The sequence below is a fragment of the Fusarium falciforme genome, chromosome 12 (assembly GCF_026873545.1).
Source record: "Fusarium falciforme chromosome 12, complete sequence".
Taxonomy (NCBI): Eukaryota; Fungi; Ascomycota; class Sordariomycetes; order Hypocreales; family Nectriaceae; genus Fusarium; species Fusarium falciforme.
This window is the reverse complement of record NC_070555.1, coordinates 100561-125988: the sequence shown is the minus strand read 5'-3', so window position 1 is coordinate 125988 and position 25428 is coordinate 100561. Positions and strand designations below refer to the sequence as shown.

The window sequence follows — 25428 nt, the reverse complement described above, 5'->3', positions numbered from 1 at the left end:
ATGATGAAGACATCGCTCTTTCACTCACGAGAACAACACAAACACCTTTTCTTATCCCATCACATTCATTTAATTTCTGACATTCATTCATAATTCCCTGCGGCTTTCACTCATTATGACCGCGTTTCATTTTGTTGCACTTGGTGCAGTGTTCCTTCACTTGACTTCGGCCAGTGTCATCCTTCGTAGGGATCTGACCCCCCCAACAAACCCCCAGGAAGGTTGGAACTATATCGGATGCTTCGTTGACAGCGTTGCCCAGCGCGTTCTCAATGGCGCTGTCCACTATGACACCACCGGCCTCACTGCTGAGAGCTGCGTCGCCTTCTGCTCTGATGCCGGTTTCGCTTACGCCGGTATGGAGTATACGGCTGAATGCTGTGAGTGAGAACCATCAACCGAGATATAGGAGATCTTGATGGCTGACCAGGGTGCTCTATAGTCTGTGGCAATATTAGGCCCACCAACCAGGTTGCCGAGGCTGACTGTAGCATGCCATGCTCTGGCGACAGCAGTCAGCCCTGTGGTGCCGGCGACAGGTTGACTGTCTTTGCCAGCTCCTCTGCTACTGTCACGTCATCTGCTACTCTCTCGAGCTCTCAGACGGAGTCTAGCCTCTCTGTGTCTGAGACTGAGACTGAGACCGAGACTGGGACAGAGTCCAGCGTCACCATATCCAAGACGGAGTCCCCTCTTCCCAGTGCCACCGGCCTGCCTGACGGCTGGGCTTATCAGGGCTGCTACATTGACCCCCCTGGACGTGCCATGGCTGGTGCTCCAGGTAGCCCATCGTCTTCCATGACTCCCCAGAGGTGTATTGCTACATGCATCGCCAACGGCTTCAAGGTTGCCGGCCTAGAGTACTCTGAGGAGTGCTTCTGTGGCAATGCGCTGAACAACGCCGCCTCCAAGACAGCTGAGTCAGAGTGCAACATGCCCTGCGCAGGTGACAGCAGTCAGATGTGCGGTGCTGGCAATCGTCTTTCCCTCTACTCAGATGGTGAGTTTCCAATCTGGCCGATTCCTGTGGCCAAAGACGAGGATCTGCCTGGCGACTGGGAGTACAAGGGCTGCGTCTTTGACAATGCCAACCCCTATATCCTTGAGTGGCTCTGGGAGGATGCGCCCAACTATGACAGCAGCGAAATGACCATTGACTTCTGCCTCGAGCGTTGCCAGAGGTTCGGCTACTCGGCCGCTGGTGTCGAGTACGGTCGTCAGTGCGTCTGTGGTGATCTCGGTGCCGTCGAGGCCAGGGGCGATGTCTGGAAGGACGACGGATTCTGCAGCATGCCTTGCCCGGGTGATCGCAACTATACGTGCGGTGCTGGCAACCACATCAGCTACTATGAGTGGACTGGAAGCTCGCTCAACACATTCCATTATGCATCTGGGTTTGCCGCGGGCGAGTATGACTTCTTCTCGACCGCGCCCATCGTGCCTTTGATCAGCTCCGTTGGCATCAACGACAAGGTCGTCTTTGTCGAGAAGCACGGCACCTCTTGGGACAACACCGAGGGCTCCTTCGAGTTTGACTACACGACCAACACGTACCGTGAGCTCGCTCTCAAGACCGACGTCTTCTGTTCGGCCTCATTTACCTTACCTGACAAGGCCGGTCGGATGATCAACATTGGTGGTTGGTCAGCCGAGTCTGTCTATGGTATCCGCTTCTTCACTCCCGACTCGCCGCAAGGAGTCGATAATGGCACCAATGACTGGGAGGAGGATTACTCGCTGTTGCGCCTCTTTGATCCCCGCTGGTACCCCACTGCTATTGTTCTTTCCAACGGTTCTCTGCTCGCCATGGGTGGTGAGTCTGGCTCTGATGCCCCAATTGTACCGTCGTGTGAGGTGCTGCCCCATCCTGAAGGTGTCACTGAGTCGACCTACCTCGACTATCTCGAGCGCGCCGAGAACATTGGACGTACCAACTCGTACCCGCACTTGGCCATTCTACCCTCGGGCGACATGTTCTTTGCACAGTTCAACGAGTCACGCATCATCTCCCAGACAGACTTCCAAACCATCCGCCAGCTGCCTGATATGCCTGGCGCTGTCGACAACCCTCTGACTGGTCGCAACTACCCCCTGCAGGGAACCATGATGCTCATGCCCCAGAAGGCACCCTACACTGACCCTCTCGAGGTTCTTGTCTGTGGTGGCACTACTGCTGAACCTGGAAACGAGGCCCTTGACAACTGTGTCATCATCGAGCCAGATACCCCTGGTGCCGAGTGGACTATCGAGCGAATGGTAAGACAAGATGACCCTCACACACTCTGTTATGCACATGCTAACTCTGATGACAGCCCTCAAAGCGTGTCATGCCTACTATGATCGCCCTCCCCGACGGTCGTTACCTTATTGTCAATGGAGCCAAGGTAGGCCGCGGTGGGTTCGGACTGGCTGACGACTCCAACCTCAACGCTGTTATGTACGATCCCGAGCAGCCCCTTGGTCAGCGCATGACAGTTTTGGCCAACACCACCATTGCCCGCATGTACCACTCCGAAGGCGTTCTCCTCAGTGATGGCAAGGTGCTTATTTCAGGCTCGGATCCTCAGGACCAGGGCAAGCATCCTCAGGAGTATCGCCTTGAGTACTTCGTGCCTGATTATCTTCTGTCTGGCGCTACCCAGCCTGAGTTCACTATCGAGGATCGCGACTGGGCTTATGGTCAGAGCTACACCTTTACTCTCACCTCACCACTGACTGAGGGTGCTGCCAACATGCGTGTGTCGCTCTTGGCCTCGATCGGCTCTACCCATGGTATCACAATGGGCCAGCGCACCATGTTCCCATCCTTTTCCTGCACTGGAACCACTTGCACTGTCGAGGCGCCGCCCAACGCCTTCATCAGTCCCCCCTCCTGGTATCAGATGTTCGTCCTTGACGGACCAACTCCCTCGCATGCCATCTGGGTGAGAATTGGTGGCGATCCAGCTCATCTGGGCGATTGGCCTAAGCTCCCTGGCTTCACTACTCCTGGTGTCTAAGTTAAACGACGCTCCGATCAAGGAATACCTAAGCAGAATACGCACATCCGACGACGATCTAATCACCCACAGCCCATGATTTCTTAGGGTTGTCGTATTTATTTTGTAATCGATCATATTCTTCATAAATCCCACTTCCGTGACTACCCGCCTCCTTGAGTAACTCTTGTGATATGATATTTGAGATATCCCGACGTCATCAAGCCCTATGGCTTCAGTGTCGGCGGATCGTTAGGAACCGAGCTGTCATTCTTGGTGATCGAGAGAAAGGCCTGAGTAGAGTTGCCCGACATCATCGAAATCAAGAAGAGCAAAGGTTGGGAAACCAGTACAGCTCATCAATAAGATACTCGCCCCGGATTCTTCAAACCCCTCGACTACGTTCTTGTCGACTATGACACCCAATAGTTCGCAAGCTCTCTAAGGTCAGAAGTGAGGGCTGATGGGTTGTCAACCCCTGGGAAATGGCCGCCAAAATCGTGATCTAAGACGGACGACGGTTAGTCCATGGGCATGGGTCTCAACCATGAATAATGTGGCACAGTGACTCACCCTTCCAATACACCAGGTTTCCAACCTTTTCCACTAAGGCTCGGGGAAAGAAAGCGTTGTTGTACTTGAAATTACTGTAAAGCATCGGGGCATCAGTGGGAGCCTTGGTGTACTCTGGTCTAAACCCATTGGGATTTGATGAGTAAATAAAGACAGACGAGAGAAATGTTTCAGTAAGGAAGTAGAGTGACGTAAATCGAAGGATTTCTCGGTGAGTTAGAGCAGACGGACCAGTTCCAGCCCGGGGATCTGACCCTGTAGGAGCATTAGAATATTTTCGGCTTCCACTGACACTGGGCTGCTTTTATACTCACAGTCGATGATTTGCTGCGCAATCCATGCCAACTGGCCAACTGGGTTATCCTGTAAGGCGAGTCCGATTGTAGTTGGCTGGAGTCAAATTAGCCATTGAAGCTGTAGCATTATGCGTTGGATCCAATACCTTTGTGACCTGCACCATGAAGTAGGCATTACCAGTCATGTTCCAACCTGCGAACCTCCTCTCCTGGAATTGTTCTTCTGGAGTAAGGGTAATATCGCGAGCTGTGAGCTGATCCTTCAGCAAGGGCATGAAAGGAATCATGGAAAAGTGCACACCCCGAGTAGCGGCGGGGTATTGCTCATACAAGGCATAAGCGATTCCGGAGCCCCAATCGGTACCATTGACAGCGAAAGTTCGATAGCCCAAAACTTCAGTCATGAGGGAATGAAAAATGCGAGCCGTGTCGACAACAGTCCAATTTGCTGGCGGGGCTTGGGAGAAAGCAAAACCTGGAAGTGAGGGGACGACGATATCAAACGAGACGTCTCTGCCCGCCGAGGTTTTCGCCTTTTGAGTCAGAGGTTTGATGACAGGCAGAACCTCCAGGAAAGAGCCTGGCCAGCCATGTAAGAGGACAAGCGGAATTGCATCAGGTTCCCCAGAGCGTTCATGGATGAAGTGAATCTTCAAGTCCTCGATGGTTGTGGTGAAGTGGTTATAACTATGGTAGATTCGGTGTGAGTGAAGCTACCATGTGACAAGATCGTGATGTCATCCAGGGCTTACCTGTTTATGTCTTCTTCCTCTGTTTTCCAGTCAAAATCCGCTACCCATTCTCTCTGTAGTTCCTTCAGGACATCCAAGTCAATACCGGCCGATGATCCAAGACTAGAGTAGGCAGATTTATCAGGCAACTTGGTATTCTTCACCAACTCGAGCATTCTCGGCATATTCTTTGACAAGTCGACCTTGAAAGGCTCGATGGGGCTTTGGCCCGTGGGAGGATTGGTGACATTCATGTTGCTTGGACTGGGATGAGCGCTCTTCTGAGATGACCATATTTAATGCATTGCTCTGGTTCTTTTATACTTCCGCTCGTCAGTTGATTCACTAACAAACTGCACAGAAAGTTGGGGTAGATTTCGTCCGTATTTCGTCCGATTGTCGGGGTTTTCTATCGACCCGCTGCTTGGTTATCCCCAGCCGCCCACCACAACAACTTGAAAGGGCATGATGCATCGGAAGGCATACAGATATCCTTATCTCATAAGGGAAGAAAGGACAAGGAAATATATTCAGAGATCTAACTGATTCCATCCCTATCCTTGAAATCTTCGAGTATTTTACATTCATCTGGTAAAAACATTATTTTCTCTGAGACGACCCTCTGCTTATCCCTTCGCCCGTGCGCCCACTTCGCTATGTGTCCATTGATTGGGGTCAACAATTTCATCAAGGTAAGCAAGTGGTTGGGAGGGATTCGGCCGAAATACCGTCAAACCCGATTGAGCCATGTGCAGCCAAGTTATGGGATATGCTGTTACAGTTGTCATAGTAAACAGACAGAATTAAACATGTTATTTGTGGTCGGCCATTGATGCTGGCATATCTAGAATTCGACCGAATTGCACTCGCAATAGAAAGAAATACCTACTGGGATAGTTTGCCTTGGTCTTCTCGGGCGCCCCTCTGATAACGCGTCTACTAATTCTTGCGACAAGCTGCTGTTTGCCAAGCAGACTGAAGTTATTGAGAGCTTGGTGGCTCGTCACAAAGAATGTGGTAATGAACACATACTGGCGGGTGACTTGAAATATTCCAGCCATCCGTCTACTCGGTACCAGAAAGTTTTCCAGTGTGGTGAGTCAAGCAGTTAGTAGCTGAGACCCGGTACTTGCGATGTTAATCCGTACCCTCATGTTTATTTTGTTCAGGCGTAGCGGGTCCAGGCGGCAGGAGATGTGGCCAGCAGTTGGGGACAACGCAGAAGTGAAGCCAACGGCTGGACTGTTGGCGGAAATTACAGGGGACCGGCTTGCTCCAGTGAAAGCTGGCGTTCATTCTTGAAGCCAGCCTGAAATCAGCTCAATGCGGCTTACAGCAGGGCCTTTGGGCCTGTTGTTGGGGGCATGAATCCCTTGTGCACAGAATTAGATTGTGTCGCAAAGTAATTCCCTATTTTGTCCTGCCAAGAGAGGCTGGCGGAATTATCACGGAAGCACGGCCATATAACTGATCCACTGCTCATCTGTGCCTCGGTTAGAAATTGCTGTTTATAGTCACGATAGCCCGGTCTGGGATCACGGGTGACCGAACTGTTAGATGACTACAAATCCAACATCAAAGTTGATAGGCCGAATCACCATGCCCAATGTTCCAGGTCCACTAAGTGCGTTGTTGGTAGATTCATCCCAAGGCTGTGCTGAAACGAGCATCATGGTGCTGCGCTTACTCGAGGGTTGTGGAAAGCGGAATGTCGCTCTCGACCTAAATCCACAGGCCAGAACCGCCTGTCCACATCATCTGCTTGTTGGTTATTAATAGGAAAGCCAACGTCCACCGGCCTTTGCCGACTCTGCCAGCCCACTTTCCATTCTTCTGCCCTCTTATTTACGATGCCAGAGCTTCGGAGTGTTGTTCTCCTACTACTATCTGCGCTGGCCACGGTCGGCGTCGCCGCGCCTCCTCACGCCGGTTCACACCCGGCGGACACGTTGCGTGTGGTTGCTAGAGGCCAAGACTCAGAAATTCCTCCTTCTTTTGCTCAATCCTCTTCTTCGTGGAGTGGGGAGACTGTTGAAGAACGGCTTCTCTCGACTGAGACTTTTACGGAGCCTCCACCATTACACTCGGGTCAAACTACCACTCCATGGTCTCCCCCGACACTTACGGTATATACGTCTATTGTGGTACCAACCAAACAGCCAAATCCAAAGCCAAATCCCACTTGTAGACCAGGGCATGTAAAAGAAATTCTTCAGTATCAAAAGAGACAACCAAGCAAAGCCATCAAGAACGGCATCAAACTCCGCATCCTCTGCGTCGGCGACTCCATCACAGCCGGATACGGCGACACTGATGGAAATGGATAGCGACAATAGCTGCGAAAGAATTTGTCTAGTAAGCCACCTAGTGCTATGGTCTTTACTTCGCTAACAACCTTTGCCTAGAGAACAAGGTGGTCTGGGCTGGGACACAACTCAATGAGAACAGTGGTATGGCCGATGGTAACCATGTGAGTTACAGCCGGCGCTTATGACATGCCCAGAAATTATGATGCTAATATGGGAGACACACAGGCAGGGCTTCTAGGCAAGACGATCAAGTACATTACCAACCACGTCGGGCCTACGCTGAAGTAACAACCTAATATCATTCTGCTGGCCGCAGGAACTAACGACATGAATAGCAATACTAGTACAATCGCCAAAGATGGCAATGGCCCAAGGGAGGCGGCTGGGCGACTGGGAAATCTCATCGATAAAATCACTGAAGAGTGCCCAGACGCTGTTGTTCTGGTGTCAATCATCATCTACACATGCGACAGCCACCACGCCCGGCGAGAGCGCACCAAGCAGTATCAGAAGCTCATTCTTGGTATTGTCCGACAACGGCGGCAGAAGGGTAAGCATGTCGTGGCTGTCGACTTTTCTCGCTGGGAGGAGGCCGGACATAACCTCCTCCGAGATTGCGTGCATCCAACTGATGACGCCTATGACTTGATGGAAGACTGGTGGTACAGCTTTATCACTCAAGTCGACGAAGCCTAGATCCAAGAGCCGCAAGGGGACGGCCCAGGCCGTAGTAGCAACCAAGTTATAGATAATCGAGGAGACGACCACCCAGCGCATCCCTACCAATTGGGACAAAGGGGTCATGAACAAGGGAATCAAAGGACATAATCTTTTAATGCAATACATCACCAAAATCTCCAACGCAAAAAGCATCGTGTTACGCACAAACTTGACACATTCAGTCATTCAAGGGATACAACCCTCCCATCCACACAGGGTTCAATGTCCTACTTCTTGAAGACCGAGACAGAATCGGCGGATGAACCTACACTGCCGAGGTCAATGGACAGTTGTATGAGGTGGGTGGTGCCTGGATCCATTGGGATCAGCCTCATGCCTACCGTGACTTGTCTCCTTACAGACTAACTTCTCTCTTGGCCAGTGGTGACAAAGCCTCGGTAATAATTACTATACAACATTTCTCAATGGGAAGGGCCAGAAAATGGATCACGAGACGGCAGTACGTGTTCATCTTGCGATCCGCCTTTCAGGCCACTGGATGAGCATTGGGATATGATGCTATGATGTGTTGGTAATGTGTTCTTTTTTATAGTTGACGCCCGGCCCTCGATGGGTTAACTGAACCAGAAGATCGTTCCCAGTGAGAGATGAAACTTGGTCTCAGAAACGTTCGAGGAATGGAACGCATAATAATGCTCTTGCTAATACTACGGTACCACATCCACAACAGAGCAATTCTAGGCTAGTCGGGCCGGAGTCCTTGATTGAGCTCGTGGCACGTCATGCAGGGGATGTACAGAGCTTATTCACTCAACAAAATCAAACATAGATGCGTGAGGCGTCCCCACGTGAAGGGTGCACCGCATCCGATCTTTTGATCAAATGAGTCACCAGTCCCAAGGTCTTTTGTTCTCTATATAACCTGTCGACAACCCGCCTTTCGATTCGGCTAACCCTAGTATCACCTGAGCAAGCTTTCTTCATCATGACACCAGCCTCAAGTGATCAGCATATGCTCCCAGACCGACAAATTCACAATCCTCTTCCTGAAAACATTGACAAAGGCTTCCCCAGCTTTTCTCAACGCCCTACTGAGCTTCAGTGCGACATCTGGGAGCATGCCCTTAGACATGAGCGCCTGCTACACATCAAACTGTACAAGCCTTACCGTGCCGTTGACATGACAATAAAGAGCAAAAGATACATCATTGTCTTATTGGCGCCCTTCCCTATAAGCAAGCTCTTCCGTGTCTGCCAACAATCCCGACAAGTCGCGCTTCGCTTCTATCGAGTCCAGTTGCCTTGTCAATATCGTTGGGAATATGTTGAGAAAAGCGGAACTCTCTACTCTAATCCTGAGCTTGACATAATAAAGCTTGACCCCGATTTCGATAGTTACGACTGGAACCGATCGCTGGCCAGCACCCCAAACTATTTCGCCGATTTCGCGCATTGACTCTGGCTCAAAGATTCGCAGCGCGTTGGTCTCGCCAACTTTGCTCTGGAGAATCTGTGGCCAGCCGAAATCAACTGGGAGGTATGCCTTGCCCAAAAGGCCAACGTGTTCCGTCTTCGAGAGGCTGTTCAGAGACTAAGATGTGTCTATTTCATCTGTTGTGCACCTTTGACGGCAACTCTTTTTGGGGCGCCTGGTACCCGAACCTGTTGCTGCGAAGAACATCTACCCACTTGTACACACTCGTCAATCAACACCACGGGTGACCATCAAGGATCGAGATACTGCATTGAAGACTTTGAGCTGGATTGGGAAATGGACAACAAGGCGGTGTCGCGCAAAGGCGTAAATGCGGGCCTTGGTCACAACTCCCTTAGAGAGTTGGCTTTTGGTTTCTGGTAGTTCCCAATAGAGTGCTTGGATCCAGATCTCAGCATCGAAAGAGACCCATCCCATCCAGAGGAAAATAGAATCTTGGACCTGTCTGGCTTTAAGCCTGAGCTTTGTTTGTTTCAAATGTACTAAGATGGCAGCGGTTGGCAGATTATCCGCTTGAGATTTAAGCACGCTGAGGTCAACCGTGTCTAGAGGAACACTTGCATGCCTCCAGGGCTGACAAGACTTAGCTCAATGCGATGATGGGACGATCCTTGCAGCAGATGCCTTAGATGGGCTGATGTCGGGGACACTGGCCAATACAAGAGGACATACAAGGCCGAATGATGACCGTGTATTTATCGTGCATCTCTCTGTAGACGATTCTGATCTTTCGCGCCGAGATATGGGCTCAGGGATAGAGAGGAGATGGGCGGTGATTGTGTTGATATTGAGCACGCGACACCGCTTGGCGTAATTAGCCTGGTTGCGCAAAACTTGGAGACCAAGTGGGTCCAATTAACATCATGTAATGGATATCATGCATAAGCCTCGGGCAGATTCCGCTTATTAAAGCACAAAAAGCCAAGCCTCGTTGGTCAGCTGAGGCGTTAAGCTTGACGCTGGCGGCAAATCACGGGCCGGTGCGTCGCGTGAGAGGGGTCCAAGATCAGAAACTTTCCGCTCGAGCTGTGAGATCAGATCAATCGTCAAACCTTTCACCCCCTTTGACTCGTCATTCCTTCTTTCACCGTCCGAGCGATCTCACTTTTCGCCAGCCATGTCACCAGTCGTCAAGTGCTGGAGCGACCTACACACGGTCTGCGAGTCCTCCGGCAAGGATCACTCGGACATCTACACGACATTCACTGTCATTGACGATGATGACGTGGTATATGCTGGACGGCTGGATATACCCAAACAAGACATCACCTTGGACCAAGTAACGGCAGCTCTTACTCTGGTGCCAGACGACCATGTGTTTCCAAGGCTATCAAGCTCAAGAGAATGCTTCACTGTCGTACCCAATGATGTGAGCAAAAGGAGCGACGTCTTCATCAAACGGCCGCCTCTAGACCTGTACGAGACTTGCAAAGGCGAGGGAACTCTGCCAGTTCTACCTGCCGCGGTTCTGGAAGAAGCCCACGCGCTCCAGGTCATCTCCAGGAAGCCCCATCCTGGCCTCGTAAACTTTTACGGCTGCCGCGTTCAGCGGGGCCGCATTACCGGCCTAGTTCTCGAGAAGCACCCCAACGATCTAAATCGGCATCTAGAGAGAGTAGGGCTGGTGGATAAAACAGCCTTCATGACGGCTCTACGGTCGGCAGTCCGCCACCTTCACAGGATCGGAATGGCGCACAACGATATCAACCCGGCCAACATCCTCGTCAACTCTCAAGGACTTCCCATCCTGGCTGACTTTGGCTCCTGTCGCGAGATCGGACACAAGCTGACAGCCAGTCGCGGCACACTGGGATGGATGGACGATGGGGATGACTACTCTACATCAGAAATGAACCACGATATTGTAGGACTCGATCTGACTGAAGCGTGGCTTGACCAGCAAACGTCACTCTATCGAATGAGACATCGATAAACAAAGGCTTTTGCACTTGTGCCGATGGTTGAGGATAAGAGGTTGTGTGCATGATGCAAAAGTATCAGGATTCAACGTTTTTTTCGGGGCATGTTTTTGCTTTTTGTACATGTGTTCTTCCCAATAGTGTATACATCAAATCTCATCGTTGTTATCTTAAACAGCATTATCCTTCATGCCTTCCGGTGTTATTGCCAGTATGAAAAATGGATTAAGAGTCAGACCCGCGTTGTAGTAATACATTTATCCTTCACCGCTACTGGAAGCCAAGCCCGAAACTCTCTCCTCGTACTATAGGGTAAGCGGTACTTCTCAAATTCTGAAGCATCCCCACTTCCGACCTTGAGGCAATTATCGCACTATCGCACCCAAAATCTTGCGTTATCTCATACATGTCTGACGATACTCGATCAACGCCGCCCGCAAAGCGGATTCAGGTACCCCGAGCCTGCCAACGATGCAAGACATTGCGGCGCGGCTGCAACGAGTATCGGCCCTGCAGGAGATGCGTGGACGCCGGCCTCGGGGAACAGTGTGCCGCGCAATCCGGTCCTTCAGCGCCCATAGGAGGAGGGCGAGATCCGTCCCAGCGGTTAGTAGAGCTTGTGCCTGGCCAGATCATTGATCACTGCGTCGAGAGGTTCTTTGCGAGGCTGTATCCCACCATCCCCATCCTCACCCGCGACCATGTCCTCAGCCTCAAGGGCTCATCGTTGGTCGAGGCTCACGCTGTACTAGCCGCCATGTGCGCGCAGGTGCTCCTCCAGGCCGAAGAGCCAGAGAATCTCCTTTCTGAAGGCGTCATCCGTGAGAGTAATGCCATTTACGGGAACATGATCCTGGAGAGCGCTGTGGCGACGCATCAGTCCATCTCCCGTAATGTCAAGCCCAGCCTCAATCAGTGCCTCCTCGCCTTTTTCCTGTACGCATGCCATGCGAGGCTGTCACATCACAGCCAGGCATTCCTATTCCTCCGCGAGGCAACAACTCTGTTTTGTCTACTGAGACTCGACGACATGGACGTCTCCACGAGAGCCCTGGCTGGTCGCCTCTTCTGGGTTCTCCTTGTATCAGAAAGATCACACGCAATCCGTTACCGTCGCCCTATCACGCTACAAATCACAAGCGAAACACCAGAGCTAGAGATGGGTGACCCTTCACTGGTCGGCTTCTGGAGTCTGGCAGCTCTCTTTCGACCCATCGACACTTCGTTCGTCGCGCTGCTCAACCAAGAGATTGCCGCAACGCCGCCGCTTCATGCGTCACTTGACTATGTCGAGACATCGGTCAACACGGCCCTGAAGGCTGATATACACCTACACGACACTCAAAAAGCAAATCTGCGGATAACACAACTTTGGCTTCGCGTTATCATCTGGAAGCTACGTCTGCGCCTGGGGCATCTCAGCGAAAGTGCGACCCAGCACAGTCTCACGTTTCAGTATCCCCTCGAGGTAGCAAAGGACCTAACCTTGTCGACACGGGACCTGCCACTTGAGAGCATCAAAGTACACGGGGTCGGATTGACTGAAAAGCTTTACGATGTGGTCTCGGCAGTGGTGGATGTTTTGGCCCGTGTTCCTGTTAACCCATCAAGCCCTCAGGGTCTGGCAATGGGTACATCGCCGCAAGATGACTTGGCATATATTCGAGGCCTCATGGCTCAACTACCAGGTGGTACAAGCATTTACGAACCGCTGCTTGTCAATCACATTCAGCAAGCCCTTCCAAGTCCAGGGCCGAGCATTACACTAAGCAGCCCGACGGGGTAAACGACATGTCGAGGGCCAAAGACGAAAATGCATCAGACACCATTAAATTAATTAAAGCAGAGATATCTCGTATTCCTTTGATATTGACAACTGGACTCAACCTCCTCCAGCATGGTTCTTACATTACAGCTCCTTTTCAGCATTCAACTTCTTCTCAGCCGTCAACTCATGAGAGTAAGGGTCGATGTGGGTCTTGGCAAACTTTCTCGCTGCAATCTTCTTTTCAAAGAGAATGTCCAACTCAGCGTATGTCCGACCCTTGGGCTCGGGGAGTCTAAAGAAGACCCAAATCGCCGAGACCAGACAAGTACCCGCCCAGAAATACGCCGTTCGAGCTCCCCAGTTCCACGCCGTCGACGAAAGCTGATAGTTGGTCATGACGTTGACAAAGATGTTGCTGGCGTTGTAGGCAGCGCGGGCCATGACGATCGTCTTGGCCTTCAGACGCGTAGAAGACAACTCGGAGATGAGCGAGTATGTGACGGGGCCGACGGTGAAGTCGTAGACGAAAGTAAAAACAATGAGCATGGCGCCGATGGCCCAGACGGAGCCGTTATCCTTTGAGAAGGAGAGAGAGCCGACGATGACGAGGATGATGAGTTGGCAGCAGAGGCCTGAGAAGTGGATGGTACGACGGCCGACCTTGGCCATCAGGAACCAGGATCCAAAAGTGCCGACCATTCCGAGAGCGTACTGGCCCATGGAAAGAGAGAAGGAGTTGCTGGGATCCATTCCGGCTTGCTTTAGGAAGTAGGAGAAGTAGCCCATGAGGTTCTGTCCCCCGAGGGTCTGAACAAGCCAAATTCCAACCACAATCTCTGTGCGGCGCAGATCAACGCCTTTAAAGCAGTCCCGGTAGGTGGTGCCCTCCTTCATGTTCTTCTCCAGCTCGTTTGTGTGCTCGATCATGGCGATAGTGTCGTCGGGGTTGAAGTTGGGTTGGTTTCGGGATGTGAGACGGAGCAGAGACTTCTTGGCGGCGGCCCTGTTATTCTTGCGGACGTACCACCAAGGAGATCTGGCAGATAGTTAGCACAGGAGAGATCTTGATATGTGACAATGGAAGACGTACTCGGGAGCAAAAATCACGCCGGCTAGAATAGGGACTGGCCAAACCCATTGTACACCAAAGGGAATACGGTATGCCCACTGGTCATTTCGGCCAACGGAGCCTTTGTTGACAGCAGCAGCAAAGAACTGACCAATGACCCAACACATATTGATGAATGTCGTAAGGTATGGACGCAGGACGACTGGCGCAACTTCAGAGGCATATGCTGGTGTGACACTCTGGAAAGCACCCCAAGGAATGCCTACTCGAGTCAACACTATTTCTTGCTGCTGGGGATTGATGGGACATACCACAAAGCACCTCTCCAAGGACCAAGATCTTGACGTTAGGAGCAAAGAACAAGACAAAGATGAATGCGATCATGGCAACCAATGCCCCGATAGTCGTCATCTTGTATCCGTATCGATCAGCCGTCCAGCCAGCAATGATCAATCCAATGATCTCGCCGGCACGCGCTCCATTGGAGAGCCCAGACTGCCACGCTGCCGACACCTGATACTCCTCAGTGGCGGCGTTGTAGGTGCCGAACTTCTGATTGAAGACGGGCGACGCGTACAAGTTGCCCAGCAGAGCGAGGTCGTAGCCCTCCATGATGAGCGTCGAGGAGAGCAGAACGGACCAGCCGATGGCTTTGGGGTACGTCTTGACAGCGTCCCAGAGGCTCATGTGATGCTCTGCGTCAGCAGCGACCTTTGCCTCAGAGGCAAGGGCCTCGGTGTTGGCTGTCTCCTCATGGTAGGCGTCCAGGTCTTTTTCGTGGAGGGAGTGTTTTGGCTGCGCCATTGTGTCGTGCTGAAGGGAATTGAGCAACTGAGCAATTGATAGAAGGGTTGGATGGAGTCAAGGCAGATCTGATGCTCTTTGAGGGGGGATCACACGGTCCTTATATAAGGCGAAAACGTCTCGATCAAGCCTGATTGAGCAGAAGCTTGTAATTCAATCCCCAGAGTCTTTTCTCCCGGTTTTTGCCATGCGCCCAGCAGTCTGGAAACAGCGTGGGGAAATCTGGAGAGTGTGCCTGGGGGTTGTGGGGTGACAGGAAAGGATTTGCATTGGCTCGTGAGCATCAAGAGGAGCGATTTTGATCAGGAGTCTCCGTCTCTTGGCGGTATCTGGCGGAGATTCCGCCGCTAGCCCCTGTTTGGTGAGCACAGCTAGATCATGATTGGTGTGTGAATGCGTTTGGAGACGGTGGCGGAGGAACTCCGACGATAGCCTCCTCGTTTATGATTTAAATGCGGAAGCTCCGCCGGAAATTGATCACGCTGGCGGAAGAACGGACTCCCTTTTCATATGATGACATCAATCAACAAACTCGCCACAGCCGATCCCTGCCGTGTGTGCGTAGCGACACTCATTGCATGCGGACACTCCGCTGCTGAGAGAGCATACTCCACAAATATAGTGAATAATAAGCACCCATCCGTCCCAACAATCAGTTGCACTGCAGATTTCTTGTCTCCTTTCATCCTCTTCCTTGAATCTTTTCGCCATGGGCTCCATCATCTGGGATGACGACAATCAATATGTCGGCAAAGAACCGTGGTGGAAAGCTGCGTCCTTCTACCAGGTCTACCCAGCCAGTTTCAAAGATTCCGATGGCGATGGCTGGGGCGATTTACCCGGCCTCATTTCCAAGCTTGATTATTTGAGCGATTTGGGGATTGACGTGGTCTGGGTCTCGCCCATCTTTGAGAGTCCCCAGAAAGACATGGGCTATGATGTGTCAGACTACCAGAAGATATACGAGCCATACGGTACCGTCGAAGATGTCGACGTTCTCGTCGAGGAATGCCACAGCCGTGGTCTAAAGATCATCCTCGACCTTGTCGTCAACCATACCTCGACTGAGCACGAGTGGTTCAAGGCCTCCAGATTATCCAAGAGCAACCCCAAGCGAGACTGGTACATCTGGAAGCCAGCTCGCTACGACAAGAACGGCATTCGGCACCCACCGACAAACTGGCGTGGGTACTTTGCAGGTTCTACATGGACTTGGGATGAGCATACCCAAGAGTACTACCTTCACCTCTACGCGCCGGATCAGCCAGATCTGAATTGGGACAACGATGAGTGCCGGGAGGCCATCTATGAGAATACTATGCGCTTCTGGCTCGACCGTGGTGTGGATGGCTTCCGCATTGACACGGTCAACAAGTACTCAAAGCGACGCGACTTCGTTGACGCCCCTATCACCGACCCAGATTCTCCCCATCAGCCCGCCCCAGAGATGTGGTGCAACGGACCTCGCATTCATGAGTTCATCCATGAGATGTACGAGCAAGTCCTCGGCCCTTACAACGCTGTCTCAGTCGGCGAGCTCTCCCTCACTCCACACCCTTCCCAAGTCATCCCCTACGTGTCCCGAGCTGCCAGGGAGCTCGACATGGTCTTTGAGTTCTCCATGATCCGCCTCGGCAATGGCAATGGCTTCGGCAGCAAGTACATCTATGATCCTTTCCCGCTATCCAAGCTCAAGGAGTTTGTGCACAGGTGGCAGAGCTTCATCGAGGGCACTGATGCGTGGACGACGGCCTTCTGCGAGAACCATGACAATGGACGTGCAGTGGATCGTTTTGGGGATGTTTCATCAGCAGAGTGGTGGTTGAAATCTGCAAAGACAATCGCTCTTTGGCAGACGACGCTCACTGGTACACTTTTCCTGTACCAGGGCCAGGAGATTGGCATGACCAATATGCCTCGGTCTTGGGGTATTGAAGAATACAAGGATATCGAAAGCACCAACTTTTACGCTGAGGCCGTCGAGTCTGGGGATGAGGAGAAGGTCCGGGCCACCATGCATGGCTTGCAGATCATGGCTCGTGACCATGCCAGAATTCCATTCCAGTGGGATAGTTCTCCGAATGCTGGCTTTACGGATGCTCAAATACGACCCTGGATGCGTGTCCATGAGAATTATTGTGATATCAACGCAGCCGCACAGGTCAAGGATCCTGACTCAATTCTGAGTTTTTACAAGCATACTCTGCAACTACGCAAGGAGTACCAGGATTTGTTTGTATTTGGCTCATTCAAACTGCTGGATCCCGCCGACGAGCACACGTTCACTTACATCAAGGAGAGTGCAGTGCCTATAAATGCACAGGAGTCAACAAAGAGGAGAGCTCTTGTTGTTTTGAATATGTCACAGGAAACCAGGCTTGGCCCCGATATTTATACTGCCCTTGGCTGCTCAGACAACCAAGTCCGGTTATTAGCTCGCACAACAACCAAAGGGACTGCAGAGATAAAGAGTGGACGTCCAGCACTTGAGGGATGGGAGAGTAGGGTCTATGTTAACTTTTAATTGATTAGATTGGGCTTTTGATGATGGCCAGGGCTAGTGTCCATAAACTCACTCCATAGTTGTTTCCAGACTTTTGCAAGATCTATTAGTTTACACGCTGGTATATCGGGACGCCTTATTTAGAACTGCATCTCTTACCTCCTAGGTATATCTTGAAGCTTGTGCCAGCAGTTCAAGTCCTGTCACCATTCTCCGACCAAGGTCCTCAGGCGGTGGCGCAAAGGGTCCGTTGTCATGAGTGGTTTCGCATAACTTCTCATGCAGCAGGATCCTTTAGAGTCTGATCGCCAAGGCATTGACCTCAGTGGTTGGTGGTTTGGCTTTCAGCTGAGCAACCATTATCACTTGTATAGTCCGAAGCCACAGTTATTTGACGCGATGTAAGGCAAACAAGGTGGTATTAGATGCATTCACGACACCCTATTAGAGTTGTAGATATCTTTGCCTTGCTATCAGCATGGCTACCCAACTATAACTCTGTATTGGCCTGATCCTCTTACTCAAGTATTCTAGTTGGGGACGGGGGGCCCGTTCCTGGTTTTGGGCTACCTCACAGTGCCGCCGCCGCCGCCGCCGCCCCCGGCAGCACATTGCCGGATGAATCTAGCACTGAAGCCCTGTTTGCACCGCCAACCTTAACCGGGTACGGTTGGTCTCTGTGTTGAAACGAGCATGTCGAGTTGATCAAAAGTAGAAACGCCATAGTGCTAACCACTGGAGACTTCCTTGTCACCAATACGTCGGAATACCTATCGATCCTTTACGCAATGGACCCCAACAAGAAGGCTGCATAAATGCTAACTAGTCAAGAGGATTTCCAAGCTTAGACTGGCCTGGGTCATCCGTAACCTCCTCAACTTTCTTCTACTGCCAAGCGAACCGGAGGGTCGGTAGCACGCCGGCCCTCGGATTGTCTGTCGGATTGTTTTCGGCTGGTGGGGCGGCATGTAGACTTGAGCGTCGGGTAAAATGCTATAGGTATGAACGGGATAGGATAGGATAATCACTACCCGTAATCAGCGATGGGATAGTCTAAGTCATGCTCGTGATCAGCGACGCAAACCTGTGCTATTGGCCGGGTACTCATTATCCGGTAGTCACTTGGCCAAACATCGTCGTATTGCGTCCGCCACTTACTAGCATTCTTGATCCAATGATTCGCGAACTATCCGATTAGTATATCGGGAAATGGACAAACTGGAGGACTTAGAGTTGATCTATAGGTGTTGGTTAACAAGTTTGAATAACAACTATAAAGTACCTTCTCAACTCCGAACCATCCGTAGCAACTCAACCAAACCAACACCAGTCACATCAGCACCTATGACCTTCTCCACTCCACTGCCATACTGACCATCCTCATCAAACATGTCTAGCAACAGGAGTACCGTCAAAGTCGCCGCCATTCAGGCCGAGCCTGCCTGGAACGACTTGCAAGGCGGCGTTGCCAAGGTCATGAGCCTCATCCAAGAGGCTTCTAGCAACAGCACCAATGTCACCGGGTTCCCGGAGGTCTTTATCCCCGGCTACCCATGGTAAGTGCAGACCACTATGATCGTGTCGAGGCAGGATTATCTTACTTGCATCTGGGCCAACTATCCCACGGATAATGCGCCATATATGAATGAGTACTTCCAGAACTCTTTGGAGAGGGACTCCACCGAGATAGACCATATTCGGGATGCTGTTCATGAGGCTGGAGTGTTTGTTGTGCTGGGATATAGTGAGAGATACAAGGGAACTCTGTATATTGCTCACGTATGTCAAAGGCAACGTCGTCTCTATCTTGTGGCTCAGTTAACTCATCAAGGGCCAGGCTTCAACTATAATAAAGAACACATTATCAACGCATCATAGCATCATATCCCAATGCTAATATAGTAGGCTTTTTTTAACCTTCTGCTGCCCGCAGTAGAAGAGTCATACCTAGCCGCATCATCATAAAAGGTTAAAACTCTCATGGGGTATTTAACTGCTCTAACCTCGGTACGAGACAATAGGAGTACGGGGAGAAATATGTCAGTTAGAGCTTGAATGCAACATCTCGGCGAATTGCCAAACTTTGGCTGGTACACATCAACTTTGAAAATAATGGAAACGTCGTCTCGTTCCTTCTAGGGTCCTAATATTGTCCTTCATCGATGAGACTGGTACCATCGTTCACCATCGCCGCAAGATCAAGCCCACCCGCGTGGAGCGAGCCTTCTATGGCGACGGACAGGGCGAGCCGCTCAACGGTCGTGCCCTCCAAGTTCGGCAGAATTGAAGGACTTAACTGCTGGGAGCACAGCCAGCCGCTTCTGCGATACTACGAGTACTCGCAGGATGTGGATCTTCATATCTCCAGCTAGCCTTCCATCTTCCCGCAACACAATCCCGGGTGGCCCTACCACATTGTCCCAGAGACATACAAGAACTTTTCCAATATTCTGTCTCAAGAGGTTGTATGCTTTGTTGTTCTGGCGAGTCAGATTCTCACCGAGAAGAGCAAGGAGGCGGCCAACGTTCAAGGTTACGCTTACACGGAAAAGAGCGGAGGTGGTTTAGGACCATCTTTTCGCCATTCGGACAGGAACTTGTCGAGCCACTGAGGCCTGACGAGGAGGGTACCCTGTATGCTCAGGTTGATATCAAGAAGAAGCACAAGGCTAAACAGAACCTTGATACTGTTGGACACTACTCTCGCCCGGATCAACTGAGCCTTCGAGTCAACACGCACGCCTCGACGCCAGTCTTTTTGGCCAATGATCTCTGAGGGTTCGGTGGAACGATAAGTAAACAGCAATGAAGCAGGAATTGTGTGTAAAGGGCAGTCAAGGGATCCCTACTCTTCTATTCTTAATTGTCCTGTACCTCTGTCCATTTCTCATGGGTGTATCTATCTCCGGTCTATTACCACATATCCATACTATGGCAACCTGTCTTTACCGTTTTGATCGGTGGTCGGTGCGCGTTACTAATGCCTGTAAACGCGTGCTCTGTCCTTCTTACATTATCGACTCTGTCTGCAATACATTTGATCCAAGACGTGTTTCTAATAGTCTTTGCAAGTTGATACTATCGAATCTCTAGTGAAATTTATCCTCCTTTCATTATAGGATTTCACGATCTCCCTTGTAATAATAATTCTTAGCGTACCATTATTTGCAAGCAGCGTGATATTATCCCACAAAAACTAACATTGCCCGGCATCTCTGATAGCACTATAATTCAATGCGTGAATTCAGGACCGCTAATATCAAGCTGTTTAAGCCAAGTTCCGACCATCTACTTCTCACACGAGACCCTAATGAGATATTCAGAAGGGTGCGACCATTATCAATTGAGCGTCTGACATAGTTCCTCGGTGTTTTCCACGATGGAATCTGCTACCTACTCTGTCCTGTCGATCAAGACCGGCATCTCTTTAGAAGTCGCACAGCAATAGAGAATCATCCTAAAAAGGTTCATAAGCATCCATTGCGCCAACCGGGGCGTTGATGAAGGCCATGCCTCTGCAATAGCTAGTAAAACATACAAGCAGCCTCCGGCTTGCTATTCATGGCATGTGGTAACTTCGCCAACGGTTTGCTCAGGTTATAAGGTGGAAACTAAGAAATCTTCCCTCCCGACTTTAAAGAGACAAAGTCTCCGAGTTCGGAAGAAATTTTACTTCATGGACTTTTGTGATTATAAAGGTAAGTATAGTCGATACTCCCCAAAACTATCACATGAGGAGATAATACGGAGAGCAAATATGAATGACGACAGCGATACTGGGTTAGATATTTCTGTATTGAGGTAACCTTAGTCTCTTGAGGGTTGGGTGGAGGGGGGAGTTAGCACACTCTAACTTTCATCGTCTTTATATCGGTCATCCATGCTATTGGCCAAATGGCACAACTGCCCCATTCTCTCCTAGTTCCCCTGCTTCCTAAGTCCTCTGGGTACAAACTAATTGAAGCTACACCCAGTATCAGAACCCCCTCCTTCCCACCAACGACTTTATCCAATTACTGTCTGGAACAGCTGAGCCGAGTAGTGCAATATGCATAGTGCATATAGAGGTTGTCACGGCTATGATATAGGCCGGGCAGGGAAGCATAGTAGAACTATACTAACTAAGCTAAGGACCGCTAGGACGGAACCATATTTTAATTAGTCCTAGGACTAAATCCTAAAAAAGAAAAAAACCTTACCTTGGACTATATAAATCTTAGTCCTAAGATATATTTTAAAAATATAAATATATTAATGTATACTTTCTTATATAATTACTACCTTAGCTATTAATATAAATCAGTTATACTTAATACCCTTAAGTATATTACTATATATAATAAATACCTATTTAAAAACATAATAGCAATGTGTTTAATAACCTTAGTCTAATTAAGATATATTAAAATACATCTTACTAAGCTTATAAATACCCTTACCCTAAGAGGTAATAACATTCCCAAAGTAAACATATTAATTAACCTAAATCCTAACGAGTTTAATACTGATATCTATATTTTAGTCCCCTGAAAATTGAGACACTATAGCGATAACTCAGTTGACGACCTGTCATTCCCACCTGCGTTCAAAGATTTAGCAAGTCCAGCTTAACACTAATCGCATCTCATCACACACCTAACACAGGCAAGAGTATACCCATTGCCCAGAGGAAAACGCTCGCAGATTTTGCAAGCAGCGAAGAGGGAAAGAAGTCAACAGAAAAATAACTAGCAATACCAAACTACCAAGAAAAAGTGTCATCCTGTATTTTGATAGAAATACCACATATGCGCATCCCGAAAGTTGCCTTGTTCATTTTCCTCCCATGTTTTGGAAACTTGAGCGGCTGCTGCTTTAACCTGAGACTTCCTGAGCTGTTCCTGAGCCATGATGAGTTGGCGCTTATGGGACTGCCTGGCCGTGTCGAAAAAACCCGGAGATATTGCATTAAAAGGGTTTCCTATCAAGTATTGGTTAGCGCGTGTATGAACCTTTCGGCCGATAAAATTCGGTCGTGGGGCCGAAACCACTGCCACTGAGGAGTAGTTGGGCCGACCAATGGGTGTCGTGTGATGGCTTGAAGCTAGACGTCACCCCTACCTCACCCTCTATATACGCTGACCGTGAAGCCCGTTATCTCCGTGGCCTCCGAAGCAGCCGGATGCGGATGACTTAGGGATAAAAGGTGTACGATGTGAATATGATTCACCCACTTTGAGGCTTCATTTCACTCACTCAATCCTTACTTGACTTGACCCATCACTCACAAGAATCAATTCATACTGAGCAAGATGTCCGAAATCTGGAGCCCGGCTCCGGAGCCCAAGACGGAACAGGGAAGGTATCGGATCCTCTCCTCAACAGCCGGGATCCGTGTCTCGCCACTCCAACTCGGCGCCATGTCTATTGGCAGTGCCTGGCGCAGCTTCATGGGATCAATGGACAAGGAACAGTCTTTCAGACTGCTCGACTACTTCTTCGACGCTGGCGGCAATTTTATCGATACCGCCAATAACTATCAAAACGAGGAATCCGAGGAATGGATCGGAGAGTGGATGGCGAAGCGAAAGAACCGCGATCAGATGGTTATTGCCACCAAGTTTACCACAGACTATAAGTCGTATGCACTTGGAAAAGGTCGAGCTCCGAATCACTGCGGTAACTCCCGAAGGAGTATGCATATGAGTGTGCGAGACTCTCTCCGAAAATTGCAAACTGACTGGATTGATATTTTATATGTCCACTGGTGGGACTTCACCTCCTCGGTGAAGGAAATCATGGATAGTCTGCACATTCTTGTCGAACAAGGCAAAGTCCTCTACCTAGGGGTGTCTGATACCCCTGCCTGGATTGTCAGTGCCGCCAACGAATACGCTATGGCCTTCGGAAAGACCCCTTTTAGCATCTACCAAGGGCGATGGAATGTCATGCGGAGGGATTTCGAGAGGGAGATTATCCCCATGGCTCGTCATTACGGAATGGCACTTGCACCATGGGATGTTCTAGGCGGCGGGAAGTTTCAGGGGAAGAAAGCCTTAGAGGAGCGAGCGAAGAAAGGCGAGGGTCTTCGGTCCATGTTCGGCGCTGAACAGAATGAGGAAGAAAAGAAGGTCAGCGAGGCACTAGAAAAGGTCGCCGCCGAACACGGCGTGGAGTCGCTCACCGCCATCGCGCTCGCGTATGTGCGGGCGAAGGCGAACAACGTGTTCCCCATGGTTGGCAGCCGCAAAGTGGAACATCTAAAGGACAATATTGAGGCTCTTAGCATCAAATTGACCGAGGAGCAAGTGGAGTTTCTGGAAAGTGTGAAGACGCTTGACATAGGGTTCCCGAATGACTTTATTGGACCTGATTCCCCATGTTACGGGGCAGTTTACTGGGCTTGCGGCGGCGAATGCTCCTATTGAAGTTGAGAGGCTGCCGAAGCCGGCGGGCTTGGCGTAAGAGGTATAGTTAATTGAATTAGATATTGTCTTGATGCTTTTAACATACTTGTGATGTGTTCGCCGGAAGCCAAGGCCCCCTGTAAGACACCGTACCATGTATGCAAAACGAACGCACGGCCGGGTATGTAAGTATTTTAGGTAGGGGAGGCCCGTGCAGGACCCGAAGACGAGCGGCTGGGAACGGGGTTTCGGTGGGGGGTTATGTGACGATCGTAGGCTTCCCAAGGGATAAACCGGTCATGCTAGGTTTATATTAGCAGAGAGTACTACATATAATCTAAGTAATAAAAAGGTAGTTATATCTAGTAATATTCTTAAAGGGATAAGGTATACCTAAGCTATATTAATAACTAAGTAGCTATTATAGAAAAATATATAAAGAAATATATTTTATATATTTATAATATTTCTTAAAAGTACTAAGAGTATTAAGAGTACTAGTAATATAAGCTAAAATGCTTAGTTATTTTAGTAATTTCTTTTTTTTTTTTAAATGTTATTAAGATAATTAGTTTATTACTTAGTATTTCTTATAGCCTTAAATAATATAATAAGGCTTTACTAAAATATACTAATTATTATAGCTTAGGCTATAATATTAAGTAAGACTTATTAGTTATTACTTATAAGAATTAGTTAAGTAATTATTATATTTTAATATTAGTAAAAGTAATATTTATACTTATTTAAAGAAATATTATTAATATAATAATTATAAAAGTTTTTAAGAAATAAACTAATAATATTAGGATTATATTAATATAAAATATAATTATAAGATTTTATATAATATCTTATAATATTTAATAATATATTATAATAAATTAACTTCTTAGTAATTTAATTAAGTTACTTATTATATTTATATATTATATTTATTATCCCTAGTAATTTAATTAAATTACTTATTATATTTATATATTATATTTATTATTTTTATATCTTAAAACTTTATTTAAAATTATATTAATAAACTTTTTATTAAACCTTAACTTTATTTTATTCTTATCTTATAGCTTATTTATTAAAAAGCTTATAAGTCTTCTTTCTTACTTATTAACTTATTATTTAAACTTACTTTAAGTAATAAAGAAATTCTTATAAATATATCTCTTTTTATTATAATTAGCTAAGAAATATTTTATCTTAGGCCTATAATATATTATAATTAATTTATATTATTAGGCGCTTAAGCTTTGTTCTTTATGCCTTAATAAAATACCTCTTAGTATTATTACTAAATACTTATTTAGTAATAAATAAAAAGTAATTAAAAATAACTAAATTAACCCTCTAGAGGTCTAATAAGGGCCTAGAGACTACTAAGAGCCTCTTTAGGTCTAATAACCTTAATAAGCTAATATCTTTAATGTATTATAATACCTTTTAAAGACTTAACCTTAATAGGGTTAATAAATTATAAGAGTATTATATTTTATTATAATATTATAATATTAATATATTAATCTTATTAAGTAAAAAAATCTATCTTATAATTATAATAAGTGTATTTAATTAATATTATTTATATTAATTTTAAATAAAAAAATAAATTATTTTTATTATTTTAATAAAAGAAGGTTTATTAAGGTAAAGTATTAAATATAAAGAAATTTATAAAACTTATTTAATATTAATTTTTATATTAAAAGGTATTAAATATAATAATATACTTAATAAGTAAGTAAATCAAATAAGTAAGTAAAACAAAAATCCCTTAACCTATACCTTATCTATTTAATTAATTAATTCTTAAGTACCTAGTATATTATAATCTAATTATAAGACTAGAATGCTTCTTGCCCTTTAGGCCCTTTAAAATGACTTAAAATTAAAGCTCTAACGCGCTATAACGA

At 48.2% G+C, this 25428-nt stretch overlaps 8 protein-coding genes across 8 annotated transcripts; 6 read left to right on the top strand and 2 right to left on the bottom strand.

The window, feature by feature from the left end:
* Positions 1-115: 115 nt before the first annotated feature.
* Positions 116-2999, top strand: NCS54_01377300 (Hypothetical protein; the record flags this gene model as incomplete). Its single annotated transcript, XM_053158946.1, has 3 exons — positions 116-380; positions 443-2256; positions 2313-2999. 3 exons carry the CDS (start codon positions 116-118, stop codon positions 2997-2999), a joined length of 2766 nt encoding a protein of 921 aa, XP_053014921.1.
* Positions 3000-3391: 392 nt separating this feature from the next.
* Positions 3392-4832, bottom strand: NCS54_01377200 (EHN domain-containing protein; the record flags this gene model as incomplete). Its single annotated transcript, XM_053158945.1, has 5 exons — positions 3392-3483; positions 3552-3806; positions 3866-3941; positions 3994-4534; positions 4600-4832. 5 exons carry the CDS (start codon positions 4830-4832, stop codon positions 3392-3394), a joined length of 1197 nt encoding a protein of 398 aa, XP_053014920.1.
* A 1850-nt stretch (positions 4833-6682) lies between these two features.
* NCS54_01377100 (SGNH-hydro domain-containing protein) lies at positions 6683-7583 on the top strand (the record flags this gene model as incomplete). Its single annotated transcript, XM_053158944.1, has 4 exons — positions 6683-6704; positions 6984-7048; positions 7113-7171; positions 7223-7583. 4 exons carry the CDS (start codon positions 6683-6685, stop codon positions 7581-7583), a joined length of 507 nt encoding a protein of 168 aa, XP_053014919.1.
* A 2597-nt stretch (positions 7584-10180) lies between these two features.
* Positions 10181-12768, top strand: NCS54_01377000 (Zn(2)-C6 fungal-type domain-containing protein; the record flags this gene model as incomplete). The annotated part of the gene is made up of 2 exons (XM_053158943.1): positions 10181-10927; positions 11614-12768. The coding sequence occupies 2 exons, from the start codon at positions 10181-10183 to the stop codon at positions 12766-12768; spliced, it is 1902 nt and encodes a 633-aa protein (XP_053014918.1).
* A 123-nt stretch (positions 12769-12891) lies between these two features.
* NCS54_01376900 (Hypothetical protein) lies at positions 12892-14650 on the bottom strand (the record flags this gene model as incomplete). The annotated part of the gene is made up of 3 exons (XM_053158942.1): positions 12892-13786; positions 13841-14081; positions 14131-14650. The coding sequence occupies 3 exons, from the start codon at positions 14648-14650 to the stop codon at positions 12892-12894; spliced, it is 1656 nt and encodes a 551-aa protein (XP_053014917.1).
* A 682-nt stretch (positions 14651-15332) lies between these two features.
* On the top strand, positions 15333-17147 carry NCS54_01376800 (Aamy domain-containing protein; the record flags this gene model as incomplete). Its single annotated transcript, XM_053158941.1, has 1 exon — positions 15333-17147. The coding sequence occupies one exon, from the start codon at positions 15333-15335 to the stop codon at positions 17145-17147; it is 1815 nt and encodes a 604-aa protein (XP_053014916.1).
* A 1368-nt stretch (positions 17148-18515) lies between these two features.
* NCS54_01376700 (Nitrilase) lies at positions 18516-19413 on the top strand (the record flags this gene model as incomplete). The annotated part of the gene is made up of 2 exons (XM_053158940.1): positions 18516-18682; positions 19266-19413. The coding sequence occupies 2 exons, from the start codon at positions 18516-18518 to the stop codon at positions 19411-19413; spliced, it is 315 nt and encodes a 104-aa protein (XP_053014915.1).
* Positions 19414-22417: 3004 nt separating this feature from the next.
* NCS54_01376600 (Hypothetical protein) lies at positions 22418-23533 on the top strand (the record flags this gene model as incomplete). Its single annotated transcript, XM_053158939.1, has 1 exon — positions 22418-23533. The coding sequence occupies one exon, from the start codon at positions 22418-22420 to the stop codon at positions 23531-23533; it is 1116 nt and encodes a 371-aa protein (XP_053014914.1).
* Positions 23534-25428: the final 1895 nt, after the last annotated feature.